Genomic DNA, 27,304 nt, shown 5'->3' on the forward strand with positions numbered 1-27,304 from the left:
TATCTTGCATGCAGTCAAATATGAAGAAGTATAGAACCAAAGCAGTAACCGGTATTTTGGGAACAATCTCATCACCTACAGATCCACGGTCCTTCTTAGCTGATCTTTTACATAATATTTTTGGCATAGTAATACTACAACAGTGGAACCCATGTCCAGAATATTTAGACAACATAAAATGTCCCTTTGCTGCTGTGGACTACCTCATTTACTATTTTCACCACTCTATTCCTGCCAAATCAATAAAAAGTAAACCATCAGTCATTTTAGAGGAGCAAACCCAACCTTGAAAGCTCTGCTCCCCCCAAGCAGAGAAACAGCAGGCAAAAAATTGTTCCATATCCCCTTTAATTTTTTCTCTTCTGTTTTCATATGGAAACAGGCTGTTTGTCTTCGCAATGAGTCACGCTCACCTTTTGCCAGAAGCCATCTAGTAGCTGGTTAAGCTGTCCCGCCAACTCATCTATCAGCTGAGTTCGGGCGCGATCCACCTGATTGTAGATGGCAATTTCTTCACTGCAGAGGATATAATAAGTCCTGGAGGATGCCTCAAGGACAGACATGTCAGAGTGTTTGACCACAATGTCTTTTACCTCTTTCAGCAAAGCATCCAAATGCTGCAAGTGATAAAAGGGGTATTACAGGTGAAATGCATGCAAATCCACTTAGGCTTCAGACACATTTCGCTTGGACTATGCATCTCTGTAGGTCACACAACCAGTACCAAATAACTGTCAGTCTAAGGAGCAGAGGGGCAGGGCTAGTAGATACAATTTTTTTTCTGGCTTTATGGTTCTATTTCATTACTGTCTGAATCTTTGTGAAAAATTAAGCAACTGTTTTAAGTCTCGCTTCAGTAATACACCTTTGGCACTACTACTACTATAAAAAAATAAATAAAATGTTAGGGAATAAAGATGTCTTTCCAAAGGAAAGGTGTGTCTCCAAACAATGGAAGTTGTCTCCCCCAGCAGCAGAGGACAGATACTGTTTCAGATCATGTCAGCAACTGCCATCTTCACTCTTACTGGCAGGAGGAAACTTAACTTGTGCCATGCCACTGACTCTCCCCCTCTTCCAGTTAATGTTTTGTGCTGAAAGTAATCTAGGCGTGTTTGCTTGTTACCTCCCTGTAAACATCCCTGCTTTAGAATACATTACACTATTTCAAGGATTTAATCAATCCATTTCTGACCATCCCTTTCCCATCAGCAGTTACACTATCTCCATTCTTATCTTTCAGTTCCTATCACCCCCTAGCAGCTGGGAGTCAGTCCTCAAGGAGAATGAAACCTACTCTGCAGAAAACTCCAGGGAGATGCCAGCTTAGACACATAGCATAACCCACCCTCTCTCCACCCATCAATGAAAAACCCAGGGGCAGGCCTATCGCATGAAAACACAACCCATCACCCAGCAGGGCCAGTCACGGCATATCGGAACTGACAAGCGCTAACGCTTTTCTTTGGCAGCTTCCAATCAAAAAGTAAAGCCTGAAAAAGACCGCTTTCCTCAAGGTACGAGACTGTTTCTTAATATTTCAACAGGCTTCTATTTGTTCCAAGTCACACTGAATTCTGTACACTGTCACATAAATTTAGCACTTTCCACATGCACCGACTACCCCAATTCCTATTCACCTTCTCTAGATGTCCCGTACTGTAAACATCTAAATCATAATATTGTGGAATCTGCAGAAGATTTGCCACTTTTTGTGCATCTGTTGAATACTGCAGAGAAGAAAAAAAAAAAAAAAAAAAAAAAAAAAACAGGATATGAGTGCACTGCAGGAATTTTAATGAAATATTTAACATGCATTCACAGAGCAGCTGTTAGTTACCTTTGCCAAGAGCTGAGGAAGCACCATAATAAAATGTTCAGTAATTTTGGTACAATCTTCCGATTGTATTTTCTTCTCTTTTACTGACAGAATCTGCAGACAAAGCATTTTGTTTCAATTATAAAATCTCTTAGATCTGAGTGGAATTTTACATGTAATTCAAGGTTAACTTATATGCCTTTATCTAAATCAAATGAAGCCAAGATAAAGATATTTTCCGTGGAGACAACCAGATGCTTTTTTTATTTTTTGTTAACTTTAAATTAGATACAAAGCACTGAACAACAATTCTGCATGGATAAAATGCTCACCATTTGTCAATAACTTGCTTTAACTGGCTTTTTTCTAATGTTCATCCGCTTCAACATCCACTACTAATAAGATCCACAGGTCAAACGACAGTGTGACATTTCGTAAAAGTATGCCAGTTCATTTCTGAAGATATACCTACCGCTGGGAGCACGCTATCTGGCAAAGCACATAAGACAAAGAGATAGTGATTACAGCACGATATGTAAGAATAAGACGCACTGACTTTTTTGGCTGCACCTCTGCCGGCTGGAGGATGACCTTCAGCTGCTTCTCTAACCGTCGCGAGGATAATTTCAGTGAGAGCACTTTTCTGGGCATCGTTCAGTGCTGTAAGTAAACCAGTCTCCTTTCAGCATCACACAAAAGAAAAATGAAGTTGCAGCAACAGCTAATGAAATGCCTATTCATTTATCCGGACAACTGTGGAAGGACACTACAGAAAGAAAGATGCAGTGTTGCTAAATAAACACCTAGAGTGCATTTGATTTAACTTGAAGAAAACTATTTTCTATATTCACTGAACACAAAGCTGATTATTTGCCTCTTGACTAAACTTTTTAGGGCACTTGGGTTACCAAAAATACAGGCAGCTTCCATGAAGCCCATCTTTATTAACTACTATCTCATTTAGGATAAAACTACTCTTCTGAGCAACAAAATGCTTTAACTCACTGGGTCTGCAAACTTTGATTTCAATTGTACAACCACCTCCAGTTCTAGTACAACTATTATTAAAGTTCACTTTTTTTTTTTTTTTTTTTTTGTAAAAATATCTTAGAGTTCTCTAACATGTTAGATGTCAATGAACTCAACACATTGTTCTTCTTCTCTTCAGGCATGAACAGCAGTCCAAAAATACCACACTTCATTCAATTCTGTTAGATTCTCAAGTTTTGAACAAACAAAAGAAGGGAATGTTACTTAAGCTTAATTATGCAAGCGTTCTTGCAAAATTTCTAAACTACCATTACATAAATGCAGAATACTGAATAAAACAAGTATGTTGCTGCAGATCATGTAATCAGCAGTACATCTGCTTTGTACATCTTGGCGACCACAATCTGGGATCAAAGGGCACTGCAATATGAAATGATCCTAAAGTAGCTGAGGCAAAGTGCAAAAAACAACAACAAGAGATTAATCCAGACAAAGCTAAGCTCTTTGCTCACCCACCTTCTCCATCTCCTCCATCATTTTTTAATAGAAGTGTGGTCATGCACTCCCAGTCCTTCAGGAATGTGCCAGCCCAGTCCCACAAGCTGTCTACGAGGTATGCAACATGTTTGTGCACCTAGGGATTAAAAACACAAACTTATAAAAGCAAACACATCATTAAAAGAAATACAACTTCCTATGGTCCTCTCCTTTTCCAATCACAGAGCTGTCATTCACACATACAGTCACATACAGTATTCCAACATATTTAGTTTGAGGCTATTCAACATTTAAACACTGCCTTCAGTCTGATACAATGCAGGAAAGTGGGAAAAAAAGGATATAAATCAGGAAAGAAGCTTTTCTTTCCTCTTATTATGGTATCTTTGCTTTGTAATTTAAGCAATCTCTCTAAAACTAGTTTCTGTATTGCTTTTATACTGCTGATCGTAACTAAAAATCCAACCTTGGGACTAAAAATGAGTTAACATTTTAGATAATGTCTGTGAAATTCTTTGCACTTTGATTCGAAACGGCAGTGCCTTAGACGTTTTGGCCAGACATAGGTCTGCACCACCACAAAAGCCAAATAGAAAAGTACAGCACTTAAACTGATAAAATCTCAGAAAAACTACACAGTTCTTAGTCAGCATGGAGCTACAGTACAGCAACCTCCATCTGCCTGCAGAAAGACACAGACACACCAAAAACCATTCACATGGTGCCATTAATCTTTTAGGTTGTTTTCAGAAGCTGCTTCAGCTTTGATTCTCTCCACTGGCAGAGTTGTAAATTAGTCTTAAAACACAGAACAGAAATGCCAAATTCTGTCTCCATTAACAACTCATCCTGGAGAGTGAGAATGTGCCAAACACCAAACATTTCAGAGCTCACCACCGGAAATACCCCTCAAAAGGAAGCCAGAACTTGATAATCAACATGCAACAGTGAATTGAAAAGGTTTACTGCAGGGCCTATTCTCACCTCACTGTCCAGGAAGAACTGTATTAAACTTTTCAACTGGTGAGCATTTGTCCCAGCATTCCCTCCTTCTTTGGGCAGAACTTCTTCGTCTCCCTCATAACTAAGCAGCCTGCCAACAGAAAAGGAAGTCAGTTCATTTCTGCCACGTTCCCCTTATGATCATTTGCCAATATAATGCTCATTCTTTCAAGATCCCAAGGACTATATTTTTTCTAAATGTATTCTTATTTACTGTAAATCACATTAGACTTTCTTATGAGATGAAAGGAAAGGAGGTTAGATTGTTTTCCATCAGGAGAGATCTGCTGTCCCTGTGGATGCAGAGACTGTTTCTGACAGTTTAACAGGTACCCTGCCAACTTTCTGGACAGCAGATGCAGATTTCACAGCGTTGAATATATCCTGAGGTAGGCATTTTCTCACGCCTGAGAAGGGGCTTACTCTAGGCTGAATTTAAACCTTAACAACGCAGTAAAAATATTACTACCCAACCATTAGTCGCATTACGGTACATCTAAGAACCAAAGCTTCTTAAAGAAAGCATAGTACCTTGTATTTACAAGAGACAATTTATTCCATTTCACAAATACAGTGGAAAAACTGTTTACAACAGTTTCCATTTCCCTCTTTGCCCCAAATGAGTGTGACAGTATTGCTCATGGAGAGTGCTAATCCCAAAACACATACAGGCCCAAATGTCTTGGATTTAAAAGCAGGACCACACTACTCAACGTCAGTATAGACTTAGACTTTCCAAAAGTGCTTCTGCTGGTGTAATTGATGCCAGCTCAGTAAGTAATCTAAGAATGAAACCACTGAGATTTCATACACACCATAAAGAAGAAAAAAATAAATAAACTTTATACTAAAACTGTTATCAGTATAACTAGGGAAAGGACATTGTCATTAACATTTCTATCACACCAGAAATAAGATTTTGATAGTAGTAGAAGTGCCAGAGAGAAGACCTGGGCAAACAAGAACAAGGAAGAAAGACGTTTAGAGGGTCAGAATGTCCATGCTGCACTGCAAAGCTGAGTATCAAAAGTAAAGTTACCAAGGCAAACAATTTAGTAGCAAGAGACAGACGTTCTGAGAGGAAAAACAGCTGATTTATGATAGAATATTGGGACAAACAGAAAAGACTAAGTAAGGCCAACAGATGTGATAGAAGACTCATCGAAAGAGATTTATTGTCTTTTGTCTTTCTGCTGGACTTGACTCCACAACCCCTGGAATATCAGCAGTTCAGCCAGATAGGAACAGGCAGCTAGGAGGAGATTCTGCACATGTGAGAAACACCAACCATTATTACTTCCGAATTTTTCCCCACAAAAGTCTTGCCAAAATATTTTTGTTTTCATTCCTCTTCGTAAAGCAAAATTATTTCTCTCAGCCACAGAGACAGAATATTTATTTCTTCTCTTTTTAGCATGCCAACTCCATTCACTTCATGCAACCATTGTTATAAGAAGCCCATTTATAAGACTTACTCCTGGGGAAGATAAACCCTGTACTTCATTAACCTGACAGAAAATTGGGAGGGCTTTTTAATCTGCTGCATCTCTCATTATTCAAAGCCTTTACAATGTATACGGCAACTTCCAAAGGGAAGAGGAGGCCATTCTTGTGATTAATCACCAATGCTATGGAAATCCAGCAGATGCTAGGTGATGAATTAGCTTGTAAGAAGCAAAGCAACAGGAAAAGAAAGTAGAAAGAAAGGAGGTGTATTCTCAACATGGCATGGTATCTGTGGATCAGTCAATTGTTTCATATTCTCTGTGTTAGTCTTGCAACTTTTCTCATGCCTATTGCGGAAGGCCGTGCCGAGGAACAAATGATCACCCCCAGACAGCCTTTCCCTTCCGAATCAAAAGAAGAAAGTACATCTACTATCCTCACGGCACACACGCTTCCAGCAGAAAAATGAATGCTTAATGTCCCTCTTAAATAAATCCACCTTCATTTTGAAACAAATGAGAATATGCAAGAAATAGGCAGAGATACCTTTTATAAAGGAATTCCCCAGCTGCTACTGCAAGTGGACGGTGTGTGGTATAAACCAGTCGGTATAAGGTTTCACAGTCTTCATCTGATAACACATCCTCGTAGTTCCTAGGCAAAAATAACAACGGAAGTTATAGTTCAGGTTTATCTGCAAAGAATACAATGAATGGTATGTCCAGCTTTATTAGACTTGATGCTCCTTAGCCTTGCAACTTGTTTATAAAGTTTTGTAGGACATATCTACAAATGCTATCAAATGGAACTAGCAGCATTTTTTACTCATTTTGTAGAGAAGCAAGAGGTCTGTACAAGCCATGAAAAATCAGGCCCATTGGACAGAATATTAATTTAAAGTATAATTAAATTGATTAGTGGACTTGGTAAAAAGAGTAATAATAATGAAAGAGGCAAGTTGTGCCTCTGTGCTTAGATGACCATTATAGAAGATAATAAGAAGCCTTCATCTTGCAGAACAAATTCTTTTTAAATGATTTTTTTTAACAGCATTTTAAAATTTATACTCTATTACACTGGGCTTATACAGAGTCGCACACAGAAAGCGAAACACATTCTAGATAGCATGCTTACGCCTGCAACCTTTCTGTCCTACCACACTGAAAATCACAACTTTTTTTTTACAGCCATTAAGCTATGCATCTTGAGAATGCCACATGGCAACTAATAAAGCTAGAACATACTATGGGAGGTAGCACTTGGTGTTAACTGCAACTTGTTACAAAACAGGAAAATGAAGCATTGAGGTCAAATAACCCACCAAAGAGATACCAGCTAAGTGAAGACCAAAAGAAGGGGTACAGTTTCAAAATGCTTGCTTCTTACTGCAGTAACAACATCATTGGACTAAGCTACTTGAGCGAATGAAACAGCAACATATGACATCCTTCCACTTCCTATAGATAGGTGAGGGGAAAAGAGTTTTTATTTATTATTGTGCTCAGTTCTCAGCTAGTACTAGTTTTAAATCACCTGCAGCTGCAGTCCAGTACCTCTTTTAAAACTGAGGATTCCCCATTTGGTGGGAGTGATGGCTTAGAAAATTAAAACCCCTTCCTGGCTTGCCCAAGCAATTGTGTCCAATCCTGTTGCATCCTTCAGCATCCTCACAAGACCCAACGTCCCAAAATATCCTCAAATCTGACTGAAAGAAAGTGAGCTCACACTAAGGAAGAGTCATACTAAGAGTATCACTGGACTGTTCCTTGCAAATATTTTTTATGTGTATGTTCACGACAGTCATAAGCATGGTAAAAAGCTGTTTAAATGGAAATGCTGATGGTGTATCTTCAAAAGTCATGGGTCAATCTTGCAAGATAATACTTGCAGTGAATAAAAAAGAAATTCTGGCAGGTTTTGGTGGCTTCTTTTATCACACAGTTCCCTTGAGTACACAGTTGTGGTAACAGAAGAAAAAGAAAGTGCTCTGAGTACATATATCATGTAATCAGCATACAGGAAAATATTAATGCAAATTCTTATTCAGCCATCTACAGAAATGGGGAAATAGCATAAAAATGTGCTTATTGTTGCTAAACAATAAGAAACTGAAAGAGATAATATGGTGCATTAGCATCTCCGAATAAGCATTGTCATGTCCGGAAAAGCCCAAGTATTGAATTATTACTTCTATGAGGTTAACAAGTGAGAGTAAACTAAGACTGACAACAAACTGCACCTATAGGAGTAAGAATGGATCACAGAGCATGCCTTTATATTAAAAGACCATGGGAATTTAGTGAAGCCATCCAAAAAGTTTGCATTCATTCTTTTTAATATGTCCGTTATTTAATTCTTTTAAAGCACTAGTTACTGCTAAGCTCCCCTTCTCATTTGCTCTATGCACACATATTTTTTTTTAAACAGCAGACAGCTTGAAAAAGAAGAAAGTTCCATATGAACACACGGTGATCTGGAGTGTGCCAACACTGAATCACAAACAGCCAAGGCTGGAGAGTACCTCTGGAGTAGGTAGATCACCTAGTCCTACCCTCTGCTCAGAGGGTCAGCCACAGGAGGTTGCTGTGGGTTGTGTCCAGTCAGCCTCTCTGACAATCTGTTCCAGCGTTTGACTGCCACCAGAGTAAAAAACTGTTTTTTGTATATTTAAATGGATTTTTCAGCATGAACACACCACTCAAGTGTACATGTTTTCTGATATTTGAATGTACTCATATGTCAGGTTTTCTCTTCCTTATACATTTATGAAAGTAGTGAGACCTCTGAGTCTGTTTTAAAAAAATGTCTTGCCTAAATTGTTTAGATGACTCAAAGTGCTCAGTAGCATGCCTGCAATCTCTTTGGGTAGAAATTAAGGACTTTGCTCTTTTCTAGCACAAGTGAAATTCCAACCTCCTTGGTTTTGACTATGCCTTCAAAGAAGCTAAGAATTTGCCCCAGTTACATTGACCTACAACAGTGCTACTTTGTCTCTCTTCAAGACAAGCGCAGGTGAGATGTAATAGCTCTGACCACCACTCTCTCTGAGACAACCTGCTTTACACTCAAAATTCCCACTCCAGTGAGAGCTGAGCGGTTTTACTTGCCTCTGGAAGTAACAACACTTGGCTACACCTGCTGCCACTACCACTAATACTACTACAATAAATGGGTGCCTTTCTTTTTGCAAACGTAAGCCAATAATCACACATTCAAAGAATAGTTTAAATACAGCAATAACACTGCTGCTAATTTACAGCCCTCAGAATGCCAAGCAACAGATAAAGGTTAAGCCAGAAGTGCCTGCCAGTGTTTAGGTGTCTAAAAATAAACAGGCACAGCCTTCCACATAGCAATGTTATGACATACCATTTTCTCTGCAGTTCAGTGTGAACATGGCATGAAGAAGTTGGGATCTTCTAGGGAGAGATCACAGCCCTATTTTGTTCTGCCTATGGCACCAGATGAAAGATTTCATATCTTGCTTTTTGTGCCATTTTACTGTAAGCAAGAGACGTGGCTATACATGATTGCTGGAATCACTTCTCTTGGTCTGCACTACAGCTTACGCTAAGCATGACAATAAAAATCAAAACAGTAAAATAAAAATACACCTGATGCTATTTTCAAGGCTTACCAACTTACTTTTTTTTGTTTTTAATGTTAGAGGAGGATCTGGCAGGGAAAGATTAAGCCCATGTTATTTGGGCATGGGTAATTCAAGGTCAGCATCTCAATTTTAAAAACTCAGTTTATTTTGCATTTAAATAAACACAAATTAAATATACTAATCTACATGTACATTTTAAAAACATCACTGTTGCACTGAGCACTGCTATTCAAAAAATACCTCTTGAAAGCATTTTGTTCAAAATAACAGAACAACTTATCTATTTTTTATACTTAAAAATGTTATTTCCTTCATTCTACCCTACTGTTATTGCAGGTATTTCAAGATGGCACTTTGGTGATCAGAAAGAGCTGATAACGTGGTTGCCACACTACAGTAGAACAAGAGTCCTTTGCCACCCACTTGAAAATAGCACTAATATGTTACAATGTGCTGTGATTCCATGGTTATGCTGTGACAGAGCACAGGAAGATGCACGTTAAACAGATGCTATATGGTATTCTGTTCTGGTTAAGAAACATAACCCTACGAGACAAGCAACCCTTATTTTTTCTTGTCAACTCTTCAGACAGGAAAGATAAGAATATTTCAGAACAGACGTGAAGGTTCTTGAACAGAGGTGCACAGATGACAAAATTGCTGATGGTTAACTTCCATGAAAGCATACAACTGAGAAGATAGAAAAAAGGAGAAGGCAGAGGAGAAGGCACAAACCTTTGTTCCATTTTGGTCTTTCATTTCTGCTTTGTTTGGAATAAGTTTGACTCCTCTACAGCACTACCATAACTCTACCTTAATAGGAGTGTGGACCTGCAGGAATCACAGAGGAGCTGAGAGGACTCCCAGCACAATTCCTTTCCACTAGTACTGCTAGTCAAGTTACTCATGCAAGAAATCAGAACTGTGCTGTGTAATTTGCTTTACTGAAGAGAGATCTTTATGTCGCTACCTCTATCAACTTCACAGTAACATTTCTTTATTTTTTCTCAAAGCCATTAGACAAAACAAAGGGGGGTAAATTCCTTACATGTATGCAAAGCATACACATCTCTCTTCAGCTTACTTTTTACAATGACAGTAAAACACTTCATAGTAGAAGTTCGTGTTTGAGGCCAGGCTGGGTGGGGCCCTGGGTAACCAGATCTAGTGGGAGGTGTCTGTGCCCAGGGCAGGGGGTTGGAATTAGGTGATCTTTAAGGTCCCTTCCAACCCAAGCCATTCTATGATTCAACAATAATAGCATTTAAGCCTTCAACACAACTTAACCATTTCTCTGAATAGTGGCTTTCTGAATAACCTTGCTAGATATAATGCATTTGCATTTGTCACTTCCTTCTCCGAAGTCCATGGCTCAGCTATGAAATAACACCAGAGAATCAGAGTTCATCTCTTTGCTGACGATGAATTATTTGCCATGGCATGCTTTGCCAATCCAGTTTTTGAGCTTCTCCTAGAATGTAACCCCCCCCCCCAACCAGTCTAACTCAGAATAAGAAGGGAGACTAAAATTTCATTTTTAAGTGCAAGAATGATGAATCTCTACTTGACTTGGGCCTCCTGTGCTAAGCAGAACACCCAAAACTTGTAAGCTTCAGTTTCCTGACCTTTAAGTTGGATAAACCCTACTTAATACTGTCAAAGTACTGAAATGAAAATTAATGTATTCATCAGCTCCAACAAGTAATTTAAACAAGTCCTCAATGAGTCCTCAATATACCCACTGTTCTCACTGAGGCAGATTTGAAATCTTCCAGATTTCAAATTTCAGAGCTTTGTGTTTAAAACACAGTTTAATTTCTACTTACATTTAACTAATGTGATACAAGATAATTTTCTCCCTCTTTGCTCTTTACCTTTAAAGCCGTTTATAAATTTGTATCCCTCCATGCACCACTTGTAATCACATTCACCTACTTCAGTTATCTAATTACTTTTGCTCTCTTTTCCAAACTCCCTCAACTCTTTCAGGTACTTAAGCATACAAAACTGAACTGAATTGTCTGGCAGTAGCCACGCTAAACTAATTTACCTCCTGAAGGGCGATGTTTGCAGTAAGATTCCTTGGCTTCTCACTGTCACTCATTTTTTCTCCTTCCTAGTTCTACTCCCTCTCAGATCCTTTGCAACATTAATGCTAACTATTATGCATAATTCAGTAGCATTAATAATTTCTGTTATGCTAAACCTCATAGGCTCATTTCAGTTTCAGGATCACACCACGCTGTGTAAAAATAGAAATCCACCAGCCCAAAAACCTTGGCATTCAATTGAGACAACACGCAACAAACAAGAAGAAAAAAATCAGCTCAGAGAGAGACAAAATGAAAATACAAATATGGATTTGAAAAAAAAAACACACAGGTATATGCATAGCAAGAGCATTTTAAGTCAGCAATGGATTTTATTATTATTTTTTTAATAGTGTAGCATGGTTAAGTGAATCAAAAAGATTGGTATTTTCATTGCCCGTCTAGCTAGCAAGAAAGAGAAAGAATGTAAAGGCCAGCACAGAAATGTTATGGGCCAGCAGTGCACACAGCAGTCAGGTATATATTCCACTGCACTAGAATGCAGTGATGGTTAAGAGAGAGACATAGTTAGTACTAACAAATATGCAGAGTTCCACTGCAACTGAAAAAAAATAAAAATAAAAACTGGCAAAGAGGTCTTGCTACTATACTCGCCCAAAAGACAATTATGAAAACTCATAAAAGAGAGTTGCTAATATAGTAAATTTTCCCCAGGAAAGTGAGAGAGCACCCAGCAGACTAATTGTGAGGGGAAAATAAAAGTTACTCCCAGCCTTGCCTCTCTCTCATACATGTCACCAAATAACAAAATATGCATTCCAGAACTAGAGGCAAGTCCTAGAGATCAGTACCTGACTAGTCAAGTTTATATTGTTTGTATAAAAAAAAAAAAAAAATGACTTATTGTTAGCCAATTCCATAATATCATGATTCCAAATCAAATAAAGAGAGTTCTTACAGATGGATGTTCTTACTGGTAGCTTTAAAAATGGAAACTTGATCTGAAAGGTCTTTCATGCCTCACTAAAAATGTAGTTTGGGCAACTAGTTGCTAAATTTGCAGATTGACCATCCGCAGAGAAGTCAATACAGCATGACTGAGTGCTCTCTATGAATTACATAAATACATACAAGCAGCAATGCCATTTATAGAAGTTGTCATTTATTATTCTTTACAGGCAGTGGAGTCACTGTCCACAACATCGTTTCATGCTTTATTGCATTTATCAGGCAGCTTTACTGCTCGATATGCAGGTAATGGTTTTGAACCATGATATGCACCTACTAGAGAGCCTGAAACTTCTTTGCTCCTGCAATGTCAGCAGTGAGTCCCTTCTGATACCTGTAGGTTCTGTGGCATAAGGTTTGTCCCTGCTTCAAGAAAAGCACCTTGATTCAGGCTCTTATTATGAAATAGACACTGGATATAGATTATGATATAGACACTGGATAGTGTCTATATTGTCTGCATTCCCTTCACACAGGTTTTATAGATGGATCAGTACTAGCCACATCAAAAAAAAGATCTGTCCTTGAATTTGCTCATTGACTTCCCAATTCTCACTTTCATCATTATAGTAATTAAGCAAAATCAGCAGTGCTCAAAGCAGATGGGGGAAGAGGGGGACAGAAAGGAGGATGGCTAGACAACAGACGAGCAAAAAGAAAGAAGCATGTATGCTCCACACAGCCTAATTGAAAACAATTTTGAAATGTATTCCTTCTGATCATTAAAATTATATTTTATGATGGAAAAATGTCATTCAGAAAAACTTTAGATGGTACTTACATTGAAAACCTAACTGTATTTTAAGAGAAATTTGGGGGGAAAAATTGCTTCAGGGGAAAAAAAAAAGATCAGACTTTTATAGCTGCAGCTCTCATTAATGAGAACATGATCCCACATAATAAAGCCAGAGACCCTAAACAGCTGCAGTGCCAATATAGCACTTGTTAGTTCAGAGACAGAACAAGTGCAGCCATAACTGGTGTTCAACATCTTTGTACTTCAACAATGGTGTGCTACTCCTCCTAGCACAGGGACATGTTACACACAGACACAGCATTGTGCTTTGTTCCAATAGCTACACGTCACAGAGAAGCAAGTGATGTAGAAATGGATATTGTAAACACAGAAACAATAAACCCTATCTACTACTAGCGAGACACGAATAATAGTACTTGCTTCAGAAAAGCATGTTACGCTACTGTGAAGTAGTCATATGCTGTTCTGATGCATATGTTGGAGTAACCTAGAGAAATGCCACTCAAATCAATAGAGTGTGAAGTGAAAGAGGAGTGAGTCCAGACAATAAAGCATCACTTCAACATATACATGTACTTAAAATTTAATGTAAATATCTACACCACCGTATTTTTGGTCCATTAAGCTCTACATCCTCTTCTAGCAATGACCAATACTTCTGGCTTAAATGGGAAAGCAAATGGCTCAAGGCTATTGGACAATGCACCGTGCTGTACATGGAGATAAGCATCTGCATCAGCAGAATTCAACTTAAGCTCCAAACCAGAAGGGACACTTCTGGAGTACTAAAATCTCAACTATATCAAACAATGTAATGCAGTGGGTTTTGTTATTCTTATTTTGCTCTGAAAAAGAGGGACAGAGAATTTACTCTTCATATATTTTGCCAAAAAAAAAAAAAAAGTTGTTTCTAAAATAAACACGTTTCTCAACGATGTATTGGAATAGGAATCATGTGCTTCTGTAACGTTAGTCTAGTTTTTCCCCACAGGTTCAATTTGCCATTACCTTACCAATTCTATGGCTGGCAGGTAATTTCCCAACAAAACAACTTTTCTGTTACTTTTCCATTTCAGCAAAAATAAGATGCCATATACTTATTCATTTGCTGTCAGTTAGGCTGCTGTGGGCTTGATAGCTCCCAGATTTTCTGTCATGGAGCAAAGAATCTGGAAGCCCAAATTCTAGCAACAAAGTTTAAGGCTTCCTGCATCAGGTGGGGAGACAGGGAAGATGCCAGAGTTCCCTGAGCTCCTAGTCAAGACCTGGCAATGCTGGGACAGAAGATTGTATGGTGCGGACTTCCCAGGAGACAGACAGACAGTCTATTTGAGAAAAGCCAAATTGAAAATGCTTTGAAATTTTCTTTCGGGGGGAAGTATAAAGATAAAAACAATTAGTTTTCACATTGAATCTGACCACAAAGGTTTTCTTAAATATTGGTGTTTCCCACAGAAAGAAAATATCATGTCTTGAGCAGCTTTAACTGTAACTCATATCCTGCTGGGACCAATTTTTTCCCAGCATGTAATTGATTACAGGAAGATTCATCAGGATTTTATCTGGATCTTGTTGCCATTAAAACAATACAGTAAATTAAAAAAGAAATTATTTACTGTGACATAAGCATCAAGAGTTTCATGGCTTGAACTGCTACTTCATGGTCCTTGTCCAGAGGCATGGACACAATTCGATCCTAATGGATGTAAAATGACAATAAAAAGATGTAACATGTTTTGTTCTCAATAAACATTATTTTTTGCTACAGATAGATCATCTACACTAGTAGAGCAGAGATTTATTTTTATTTCAGCAGCTATTTCCTAAGAGACATAAGGCAACTTGATTACTACCAAGTAGTTCCCCAGCCCCTGAAAATTAACAGCATGTTAATTTTTTAACTGAATTAATCATGCAGTAATATGGTATTTTTTTATAGATGTAATGTATGCGTTCACAAGAAATCAACTACAGTCTACAAATTAAAAGTGACTGACAACTTGTTTCTAAGATGTTACTACTGACACTTCAATATGTTAAATGAAGGTAAGCCTCAAATTACAAGCATTATATAATCAGTTTCTCCCATCAACAATAAGGTGTGTGTACCTACACATTACAGAAGCCAGTGCCTTGCTGGAAAGATAATTAGGAATTGAGTCATAAAGGTGCTTCATGAAATAGCGGTAATATTCCTGACCTCTAGAACTCAACCTACTGCAACTTGGTGCACATACATCTCAGGAAACAGTGGAAACTCTTGGGAAGTACCCAAGAACTGATACTGCTCAGTGCAGCCTACAACTTTAAGGCATATTAAACCTTCAGAATAGCTTGTTTGGGGACTAGCAGCTTTCTCATTACATATATCATTTCTAAATGTCTAGATTCATTTTTCTTTGCACCTTCCTTTTCTAACAACCCAGATGTAAGGTCTGGAAGTCCATGAATCCTGAGTTTGGAAACTCAAGGGTAACAGGGAGCATGTGAAAATCCAGCTTGTTGGAAACGGATTGACAATTATATATTTACATTGCCCATCACCAAGAAAGTAGTGTTTCAACCCTGGGAGATTTCAGATCTGTCTGTATCTGCTGTTTGGATTTCTTTTCTTTAGAGGAGAAGGAGGGGTTGGGTTGGTTTGTTTGCTTTTTACACTGGGGAGGTAGAGTTTGCAATAATCTAGTTATATAGTGCCCTCCATAGAAAGAGAGATCTCAGTGAAAACAGACTGGAGCTGTTCATCAGCCTTTGAATGCTGATGAACATGATGAATGCTTTGAATTACTGTATGCTGTATAAGCATCCTGCAGATGCTTATACAGCATACAGTAGCTTGTAACAACCTTCCTTTAACAGCAAAGAGAGAACATCACTACAAAACTGTTTAAAATGGGTTAATCTTAGATAGCCGAGACCCAGTCTGAACAATTTATTCCTAAGTTACCAATATCAATCAGTATCTTGTTCTTCAGCAATGTTCTAAAGGTACTTCCTACTAACTGCTCTGACATATGGGTAAGGACTGCACCTTTTGAAAACAAACAAACAAAAAAAAAGAAACCACGAATTGCCACCACATGCAGGCATTGATTGTGTGCTGATTCAGAGGGACTGTGGTATCAATCCCCCCTCTCACAGCATCTTGAGCTTTCTTATTCACGTACTGAAAAGATCCTGAAGATCCTGCCCCTCTGGGATAAGAATAGCTGATTAAATCATTACAAAGGGCAGGATTAAAAAAGTAAGGGCTTACTTCTTAAATGAGTGAAGGTGTTGGAATATAATAAAAGTATATATACATAATGTTGGAATATGATAAAGACGTGTACATAAAGCCTACAGGGTCAGTGCAGTCACAGAACAAGCTCACAGAACTTCAGCATATCGTCTGACTCATTCAGACAGGAGGTAAGGAATCCTTCTTCAAGAGTCATACTGACATGGTGGATCAACAAAGAGTCATTCTCGCGTCAGTGTAATACATGTGTAATACATAGCTAATCAAATATCTAAGAGCCTAACCAATTATCAAAAACAGCAAAAAAAAAAAAAAAAAAAGGAACGGCTGGAGCATCAAATTCCCTCCCATCTGTCAAAGATCCTGTAAAAAAATATGGGCCATCCTGGATAAATGATGGAAATACTTAACTACAGTGCATGTTAACACCATTCTGTGCGTAAACTACAGTGAAATGGAACTGTGAAAATTCCACAGAAGCAGGGGGAAACACCTCTGCAAAACTCCTTCATCCACTCAGTCAAGCAGGCTGCTTCTGCAATACTCTAAGCTTCTGTCACTCAAGGGAGTGGGGAGATGAGCTCTGACCAAAAACATCACACCCTGTGCACACACCCAACCCAGACATAAAAACTAGAGAACAATCATCTATTTACCTTGAATCTGCTTGTAAAGAGATCCATCTTGTAAACAAGTTCTCTTCTGCTATAAATTCCCTGCAGTCCCAGAAGACATTTCAACCGCACTTCAGGTTGCTACAAGACAAAGAGAAATCTGCTAATATGTTATCTCTGATTATTTACTCCTGGCATTTATATTATGCAAATAAGAGTTCCTTGTGGGTACCTACAGCAGATTACCCAAATACCACCCCATTTTCTTTATTAGTGATACCAGTACTGCATCTCTCCCTCTCTCTTTTTCCCTCCCTCTCTCTGAGAAAGCCTGCAATGAGCCAAACTTAAAGGTGACATCAAAGGTTGTAGGCTCCCTAAGATTCAGCGAAACTCTCGCAGAAACTACAGATATTATAAGCAACAGAATACAAAAGACACAAGAATTGCGCTATTCACCTGTTAAAGATATACAAAGACAAGAGTATGGATGACCTACTTAATACAATCATCACTCTTATGTATACCAGACTTTGCTTCCTTTCAACAATTTGTCTCAGACAACAGTTAAACTCCAACAAGGATTCCAAGAAATTCCAGTCCAGAAAAACCTCCCTGAGGAAGATGTGTACCTTAGCATTGCATTGGCTTATCACTGTGGACTCTCATAGAATCACAGAATGGTTTGGGTTGGAAGGAACTTTAAAGATTACCCAGTTCCACCCCCCTGCCATGGGCAGGGACACCTCCCACCAGACCAGGTTTCCCAAAGCCCCATCCAGCCTGGCCTTGAACAGGGATGGGGCAGCCACTGCTTCTCTGAGCAACCTGTGCCAGTGCTAATTTCTTCCTAGCATCTAATCAAAACCTACCCTCTTTTACTTTACAGCCACTACCCCTTGTCCTATCACTCCACTCCCTGACAAAGAGTCCCTCCCCAGTTTTCCTGTAGGCTCCCTCTTAGGTATTGGAAGGCCACTATAAGGTCTCCTTGGAGCCTTCTCTTCTCCAGGCTGAACAACCCCAACTCCCTCAGCCTGTCTTTGTAGGAGAGGTGCTCCAGCCCTCTGATCATCTTCATGGCTCTCCTCTGGACTTGTTCTAATACATCCATGTCTTTCTGTGCTGGGGGCCCCAGAATTGAACGCAGTGCTCCAGGCAGGGTCTCATGAGAACAGAAGCAGAGGGGGAGAATCACCTCCCTCAACCTGCTGGCCAGGTTTCTTCTGTGTAGCGTGTATCGCCAGCTCATGCTGAGTTTTTCATCCACCAGTACCCCCAAGTCCTTCCCCTTAGTGCTGCTCTCAATCTGCTCACCACCCAGCCTGTATTCATTTTGGCATTGCCCTGACCCAGGTGCAGGACCTTACACTTGGCCTTACTGAACTCCACGAGGTTCATGCAGGCCCACCTCTCGAGCCTGACCTCTGGGTGCCATCCCTTCCCTCTAGTGTGTCATACATACAAATATTATGCCTTCTGCCTGTTTCTGTTTTACTCTAGAATGATGTATTTTAAGCATTTTAAAAAGAGAAAAGTTTTAAGTTTGGCCTAGTTGGCAAATTTAGGCAAAACAGTCATCCCTGTTACTTCCTGCTGTTAGTATTCCTGCTTCACAATGTCCCAGAAAAGAGGACGTTTCCCTGACCCAATTTTTAATTAATCTCATGTCTATTGCTAAACCTTTCAAACTACAAAAGCTTTGGATGTCATTAAGAAATTTATTCTGAGGATCTAACATTTAAAAAAAAAATCAGTGTTCCATAAACTTAGAATGCTAGGGATATCAGCAGACACTGTAGGCCTTGAATCAGTCTCTTCATGTTTATTCCTTTTTTTTCCTGCTAACAATAGCAGTAGGAAAATTCAAGGAAACCTAAAAAGGAGACCACCTACACATAGGCTATGTATTGCTACAAGTTCCTGTTCACCTGCTTAGGATGGAAAGCAAAGGATGATATCCAGTAGCAGGGTCTGACCAACAATTTTACATAAGGCAGCTTTTTGCTAAAAAATAAAATATAAAATCAATAGTTGATGACAAACGCTCTCTAACCTGCCCACAACTCACCAGCAGTACATATTCTAGATTGTGTTCACCTTTAAAATTAAAGGCATTCTCAGAGAAAGAGACTCTTGCCCCCACTTGCTGCTTCCTACACCCACAAGGGCTCCACATACAACTCGCTCACAAACAGTCTCAGCTTGGAACCCATCACTGCCTGCCACCAGGAGTGCCACAGGCAGGAGCTTTGCACACTTGCACAAACTCAGCTCAGCCAGCGTAATGCCATTCTGGCTTCAGCTGCTCTCACTATTTTATCATGAGGTTTTCCTTGTGAATAGGGACTTTATTTGTGGTTGGGATAAATAAATACATATGTTTAAAATGTTTGTGATGGTCATATAGCTCTTCAAGCACGGCTAGCAATCAGTCACTTGCACTTGTCAATCAGGTGGCATTCAAGTGTAGGTTTGCAGATATATGGATTAATACATTAAACTAAACCACCTGCTTTCTTCTAAGGTATTCACTTCCCACTCAGAAGCTCTCAGTCATAACCCTGTATCTATATGTTTGAGAAAACTGTGTTAGAACTATGAATACATAAGTACTTCTGCTATGGCGATTTCTGCTGTCTTCCTATGTTTTCTGCTGTATTTTCTCCTTCTCAGCTACCTGTCCTTTTCCAGATTCATCACTCTTCACAGTTTCTTGATCATTCAAATCTATTTCACATCCTTCTAAAACTATCTCACCACTTACCTTCAGCTCCTTTGGGCAGTCATGTAGGCAAGTACAAAAAACACCTAGCCACCTATTCCCTTCACCAAAACTATCCTTCTAATCTTGACACAAACACCTGCCTGTTTAGTCTTTCAAAGCCGTGACAGAGCGAAGGGGAATTATATAAGCACATCTTCATTCGGGATACTCGGAACATACACTGTCCCTCAGCTGTATCATAGTGTACTCTGACCCTGACCTGCAAACAGACTGGCAGGGAAAATCAGTAAGATGGTGAGCAGCTCTAGTGACATCAAGGAGCTCTGCATGGGCTCCAGCACTGTTTAGACACATTCAGTTATGAGATTTCAGTGTTGCTGCAATCAAAGAGATGGAGCCATTCTGTAAGCCATGTAAGTACAGGCTGGTACATGGATGATTTTGTCACTGTTCCTCCTCAATACCCTCCAAATAATAAATTGTGAAAAACAAGAGTATTCCAAAAGTAGACGTGAAGAGTGAAGACAATATAGCTTAGCTGTGCTGTCAAGGTAAAACATAGTTTAAAAAAAAAAAAAAAAAAAAACAGCAATACTGGCCCCCCCCAAAAAAAATTTAAAAAAATGTCAGTATATATGCAGAAAGATGATTTTTGGAGAGAAAACCACACTTCTAGCATGAACACTTGAAGAAAGAAGTACTTCAGAAATTGTCATAACAATGGGATCAGTTTTTATAGCCACGTCGCATGGGAGGTAAACCTAAAAACCTCTTCCATTTCCTGAAATTTGCCAGGAGTATTGCATGGCCAGGACACAAAAGTTCATTTTAACATAAAGTTTGTTTCCCACAGGATTTCTTTGGGTATTTTTTTATGGTCTAGTGAGAAAACCTCAGCAACTTGCCCTAAAGTTCCAGACAAAGCTAGTCTAACATGCTGGGAGGTCTCAAGTGTGTGCACACACACATGTGCATGTGTATCTGTGCACATCTCCATTTTCATTGCCTTTGCATTCCTCTCTGTGGGTTCTACCTTCCCCGTTCCGCACCCTTACTCTTCATCATCTCAGTTTTTCTGGTCTTTAACTCTGAACTTTTTAGACAGAACTCCCCTTAGGTCTGGCTGCTGATGCAGTAGTAGCTATATACCCCTTTGGGTGCCTTTGAGCACAAGTTAAGTGCCTCTGTTTCACAAATGCAGTGATAGGTGACTGGGCTTACGTGTAACATTGTTCAGTAGCATAGGGCTCTCACATTTAATGTCAAGTGTTGCTTGATCTTCAAAAAATAAAGTTACATTAGTTCTAATAGACGAACAAAAATGTATCTTGAAAATGTATTTTTATAGCACTTTTCAACAACTCCTCCTGGGCCAAAGAGTTGTATTCATATACAACTTCAAGAGTATTACTACTGAATTTGGAGAACCCTCTTGCACCTAGGAAATAGCCTTCCATGTAAAAAAAAAACATGCTTCAAATTGGAGTATAACAGCAAAATGGTATTTCAGGGGGAAAAATGATTATATTCAAAGAAAAGACATTGCTGACAAAACATTAATTTTATATCTGCTTTTTTGTTTTCCTCTTTAAAGTCTCCCAAATGACTGAACTTCATATTTGTTTACAACACTGTAGATGATGCTGGCCAGATTTCTCCCCACGGTTAAACAACCACTGAAGTATTCTAACTCTGGGGCCTAAATTATCTGGCAAATGTCTCTATGTTATATTCTAAAAGAAAATTGGCTCTGGGAGATGTCAGTTTTTTGCTGCACACCATCATCACGGTGGAATGGAAATGCTTATTAAGGAGGAGTAGAGGGAAGTAACATTCAGATGTATTTAAAAGCACTACTGTCAGCGTCAGAAATGCCCTGCTCTCATTTCGGAATTGGGCAATTTAACAGTGGCTGCAAATCACAAAGCACAGCCGGGACTGCAACCGCCACTAGTGGCATACTACCAGGCCTCAGCCAAATGTGGAATATGAAAGACTTCTTGCTCTGCTGGCATCTGCACCACTGCTTCCACCTACTATGCTTTAGACAAATAACCATTTCTAGTTTCCAACAAATTACACTGGAGAAGCTATGTGCATTAATCAAAGACACCAGCTGTTAATTTTCACTGTACAGCACTGGGAATGGAGACACATCATCATCAAAAATTACTTCTTATTCTCACAGTTTGAGAATTCTCCCAGCTGAACAAACACTAAAAAAGATATTCTGATCAGATAAAATTCATGCAGAAAAAGACAACAGTTCCTGACAGATGTGTTGCTTCTGAAAATCTGAATGCTACCTTTACAGAAATGGCAGAAAGCAAGGAAATAAGAGGCTTTGTGCTCCCCCTCCTGGCTTTGTGGTAAACTACAATTTTGTTCACAAAACATGGACATTACCCAAAGTTGACACAAAACTGAAGGTGTCAGAATTTGTTCAGATACTACATACACTTTAAAAGGTGGCCTGCAAGAAATACAGTGTACCAATTCCAGTACTTAGCCTTTCATGATAAATATACCTATCTCCCTAAAATTTGTCATGTATTTTAGAAGCATGAGAAAAAGTGTATTTTTCAGTTACTTTTCTTTTTTTTAATGTGCATCTACTTGAAAAGAAAAAAATATATATTAAAAGGAAAAGGTGAAAAACTTTTGGGAAGTGACTGAAATAGACCTTCTGAAAATAATCTCTGTATTCCATATGAGAAATGCAGGACTGAAGACTGTTTTACTATAGGTACTGTATCTGTTCATCTTTATAAAATCAGACAAAATTTTAAATGTAGCCATCAAACCTAAAATCACAGTTTTAGTCAACCTTTAATGCTGCATGTGCTCAAAGGATATAGGACATGTTACAACTTAGTATATTCAATTCAATAAACAACTTAGCTAATTCAATAACGTATTAAAAAGCTGCATGGAATAAGAACACTCAGACTGCTACAGAACTAGAAAAAATGTTGTTTTTTAATGAAACAATGGCTTTAAAAATGAAACCTGGAATAGGGAAGAGAGATTTTTTTGTACCATCGCAGTTTTAATATCTAGTCTTGGAAACTTAAACTTTAGGATTCTTCCAAATTTAAAAAAAAAAAAAAAAAAGTCTTCCTATATATTGCCCCCATAGTGAAGTAAAGAAAACTAAAAACGTTACCTTATCATACAGCATCCACCCAATGTATTTTAAGTAGCTATCATTTAAATATGTATCTGGGTATGTGTTAATCAAGCTGCCAATTTCTTCCATACAAGTAGCTCGGATCTCAGGGATCACATCACTGTGAAATTATAAAATTGTAACATTAATATATTAACATGTCTAATATACTTTAATTATATCATTTGCAATATTTTTTCCTGGAATTGCTGAAGTATGTACAATCCAAAATATTTCCAATATTTATATATTAATGTACTAAGTCGTCAATCAACAGTTAATCCATTTAGCTACAAACGTTTCATACAATAATTATCTTGAAGTTCTGGATATCTTCTCAATAACTAATGTACTCCATGTAAAATTTCAGAAACTAAATTGAGATGTCCTTTTCTAATACCAAATTCCTTAAAATAATTTCAATGCTACATTTTTCTTGACAGGGTGGCATTTAACACTAGTATCCAGACAATCTGAGCAACAGTCTCTTGGGAATGCAGATACACTTCACAGCTTTATTCTTACCGGTAACGGCTTAGAAACGTCCCTTTGAAAATAGCATTCATCATGTTCTGTATCTCCAGGAGCTTCTGCTCATACTGAAAGAGAAAGAGAACTGAATGTTTACAGTGATCCCACAGTTCATTTCACACGATAAATTTGCATCAGTGCACTTACAAGACTACTGTGGTCTAAATCACTATTGTTTACACATGGTACCAACACAGAATGAGTGGTCTGTATCTACACTGGCAATTGGCCTTTTTGTAGCTACGCACTGATGAAAGATTCATCAGGTACCAACCACAAGCCTGGAAAACAAGGTTCAGCACGTAATATTTTTGATATGGTGACTCCTGCTCTACCCACACACAGCACAATCGCTAAGCAATCTTCACGTATAGGTCAAAATTCTTTTATGCACTTTAACAAAGATGGAGGAAAGGCAGACATGCCAAGGAAATCTAGTTTTGAAAATTTGGAAACATGACATTTTATGTAAACATTCTCTCATCAAAAGCATCAGAAAGGGTAAGAAGTTTGCTTTTCCCCCCCAACAGACACATTTGCTCTGTTTTTCCTGTCAGATCAGATTTCTGATGATGCTGAAGACTTACATCTCACCCAAACACTTCCTATGAAAAAGGGGCTGCTTCTATAACAGAAATATTCTTCAGCATCTAAACCTCGGAACAGAGGTAAAAGGTTCTAAAAGGTTCTAAAGCCAGATTTATACCTTACAGCTAAAGGCCTGTCTCTGGGAGGTGATAAGGAGCTGTCTAGCTGAGCAGAGAAGACATGACAGAAACCAAACACAACAAAGATACAGGTCATACTCGAAGTTATGACCATTTTTACAATGCATTACTTATACAGAGATGACAGCTATCTTGTGTCCTTTTGTGTTCATTTCACTCACTGAGACTCAGTTAAAAACCTAAAATCTTGGCTTTTAATTTGTGTAGCCCTGTAAAGCACTCTCCCACAACACCAGAGCGATTAATGCCATTACATGTGTGTGCAGATCTACGTGTGTGTAGAGATCAAGGGCTAATGAAGCAATTAGTGGGACGGGCATCGCAAGCTAACAGTATATAGGTCAGTTATTACCTTAGTCATTTTTGTACCACTTAATCTGGGTGGGCACAAACGCTCTGCAGCTCGCATTAGATAAGCCTCAAAGAACTGCAGTAACCCAAAAGCAAGCTGTCAGCAATCCCTCTTTTTAAATCTTCACTCATCTCCCATACAAGACACCTGCCTAACCTCTTTCCTTTTTCTCTCTAGCTGGTCAAGTCTGTAATTGGTCTTCTTGCCACTTATTCTGTTCTTCTCCACCTCATATAATCTTTGAGCATTGTGCTTGTTGACATCAAGGTTCAGATGTACGCCTACAACTGCTGTCAGAAGCTTCATTGCTGAAAAGGAAACAAACCCAACATATTTAGTTTAGCTCAGAGATATGTAACATAAATATATTCACCACATTACCACAAAAAGCATAGGGCTAGCCAAATCCAATTTATTATCCACATTGCAAATGACTAGATTATAGTAATTTCTTTCAAACCACAGTGTTTGTTTTAAGGGCAGGCGATGATCAGAAAGGAAAATTTAGTGATACTACTAGTAATTTATAGATTTTGGCAAGAGTTTATTTGTTGACTAGTAAGAGAAGTGATTTACCGGACAACTCTCTTCTTATATTAAGTAATCTTGATTTGTTTGCAAAAGTATCTAAAGCTGTGGAATATGTAAGTTTCAGAAAGAAAAAAAAAACACAGTGAAGTCCCAAAAAACACTGGGAACCTCAATATTTAACTTATTTTGTCAAAAAAATTATAGTTTAGTGTGTTCTTTGTATGGCAAAAAGGGTACTTAGTGACTTTAAATTTTAAAAAGTAGCTTTAATATCACTATGCTGAACCAAATAAAAATTTGTTACAAGTTTTTTTTCCTTTTAGCATAGATACCACAAGAACAACAGCTCTCTAAAGGAAGCTTTCATACACAATGCATTTAATGTAACCTCACTGCATTAATTATTAGAGGGAGGGAAACCAACAAAATAGAAAACTGACTGAAAAATCAGTTACTGATTAAAAAAAAATCACAACATAATTTTGAAGTTAGTCATATCAGACATTAAAGAACACATCTTTAGAAAGAAAAATCAGTCTAGATCAGACTGAAAACATTCAAATTCCATTCAGATATAAATGGGAACAATTTATTTATATTACATTAATAAACACTAGGAGGAAAGCACTGTCAATACATAAAAAGAAAACAATTGCTCCAGTAGAGACCTTTTCAATTTTGAAGTGTTTTATTCTGCACGTAAGTCAGAAAAACCCATGGGCTACAGCAAGTCTATGACTTGTTTTACCTGCCAAAGTGCTTGTGTGTCTGAATGCTCTGATCATGGAGTCCGCTAAGCCCGTAAGCAGTGAGATGATAGCGTCCATCAGGTAGCTATCATACAGGATGCTGCACTGGCACTGTTGGACCAGCACTGCAATGAATTCACAGAAATTGGCCCTGAACTTCTTCCAGTAGGATCCTGTTCTGGTCAGTGGGTAGTCTTCACCGTCCTGCACAAGCAAAAAGAGACAAGAGAAAACACACTAAATAGTTTTGTTTGTGCACACCACATACATGTCTCCCACCGAACACCAGAGAATTTTGCTGACAGTCAGCTTCATCTCAGCTCCCCTGTAACTTTTTTCATGGTTATTATTCCAAAGAAGGGACATGCAACTACATTACAGGCAAGCACAGATACAAACTAGCCTCATGAGAGCTACACTGTAATGACAGCTCACATCTTAAAGCAGAAGTTGTGAGGCATCTGTGAACACATGGGAAAGGACATGCGAAACCACAGTATCATGAATGCCTTTCACTGACACAAACCAAAAGCACTCCTGGCCTCTCCTACTTCCTCACAGGTAGCAGTGCATCCCCACTGCTCTGTCCCTCCTGCAACTGCACGGTAAAATTCAGGAGGAAAATGACATGATTGAAAAAGAACTGTTACTTTGCCAAACTGTTTTTCAATTGGATCAGTTCCCTGAGGTGGTTGTATTGGTTTTGTCTGGGGTAGAGTTAATTTTTTCCATAGCAGCTGCTTTGGATTTGTGATGATGTATTGGGTTTATGGGGCAAGGTTTTGGTAGCAGAGGGGTTGCAGGAATGGCTTCTATGAGCAGAGCCCAGCAGCTGCCCTATGTCAGATCAGAGGCAGCTCCAAAAGGGTCCTGCTGCTGGCCAGAGCCGAGCCAGGGGACGACACTGGGTGGGCCTCTGGGACAGCAGATTTAAGGAAGGGGAAAAAGCTGCTGGGCAACATCAACTGGGAGAGAGGACATGAGAGAAGAACCAGCCCTGCAGCCCCCAAGGTCAGTGCACCAGGAGGTGCTCCAGGCACGCAGCAGCAGTTCCCCTGTGGCCTGTAGAGAGGAGCCCACGCAGGAGCAGGGGGTCTGAGGGGAGCTGCCGCCCATAGGGGACCTGTGCTGGAGCAGTTTGCTCCTGGGGGATGGACCCCGTGGGGACGGAGCCGTGTGGGAGCAGGAGATGAAGGAGAGGCAGAGACAAAGTGTTAGGGACTGACCACAGCCCCCGCTCTCCTGTACCAGTAAGGCAGAAGATGTGGAAAAGATGGGGGGAAGGTGGTTGTAGCCCGCTGTTAGTTTCTCACTGTAAGGTAAGAAATTAATCTCCCTTTGCTGAGTCTGTTTGCCTGTGACAATAATCATTGCACATGATGATAATTGTTGAGTGACCTCCCTGTCCTTATCTCACCCCCTGAGCCCTTTTTGTCATGTTTTCTCCCCCTTTCCCTTTGAGGGGGGGGGGGGAGTGAGA

At 39.1% G+C, this 27,304-nt stretch overlaps 1 protein-coding gene across 2 annotated transcripts in view; it reads right to left on the minus strand.

Moving 5' to 3' along the window:
- Positions 1-27,304, minus strand: part of LOC116490372 (cohesin subunit SA-2-like) — a 62,984-nt gene that overhangs the window by 19,909 nt on the left and 15,771 nt on the right. For both annotated transcript variants that reach the window (XM_032189501.1, XM_032189491.1), the window contains exons 7-19: positions 25,824-26,028; positions 24,701-24,852; positions 23,459-23,532; positions 22,931-23,054; positions 17,079-17,177; positions 14,798-14,877; positions 6,302-6,409; positions 4,292-4,400; positions 3,326-3,443; positions 2,376-2,479; positions 1,841-1,933; positions 1,641-1,730; positions 414-617 (exon numbers count right to left, since the gene is read on the minus strand). In XM_032189501.1, the coding sequence (XP_032045392.1) occupies positions 414-617; positions 1,641-1,730; positions 1,841-1,933; positions 2,376-2,479; positions 3,326-3,443; positions 4,292-4,400; positions 6,302-6,409; positions 14,798-14,877; positions 17,079-17,177; positions 22,931-23,054; positions 23,459-23,532; positions 24,701-24,852; positions 25,824-26,028 (1,560 nt within the window). The remainder of the gene's footprint in view (positions 1-413; positions 618-1,640; positions 1,731-1,840; positions 1,934-2,375; positions 2,480-3,325; positions 3,444-4,291; positions 4,401-6,301; positions 6,410-14,797; positions 14,878-17,078; positions 17,178-22,930; positions 23,055-23,458; positions 23,533-24,700; positions 24,853-25,823; positions 26,029-27,304) is intronic.

The sequence above is a fragment of the Aythya fuligula genome, chromosome 1 (genome assembly GCF_009819795.1).
Source record: "Aythya fuligula isolate bAytFul2 chromosome 1, bAytFul2.pri, whole genome shotgun sequence".
Taxonomy (NCBI): domain Eukaryota; kingdom Metazoa; phylum Chordata; class Aves; order Anseriformes; family Anatidae; genus Aythya; species Aythya fuligula.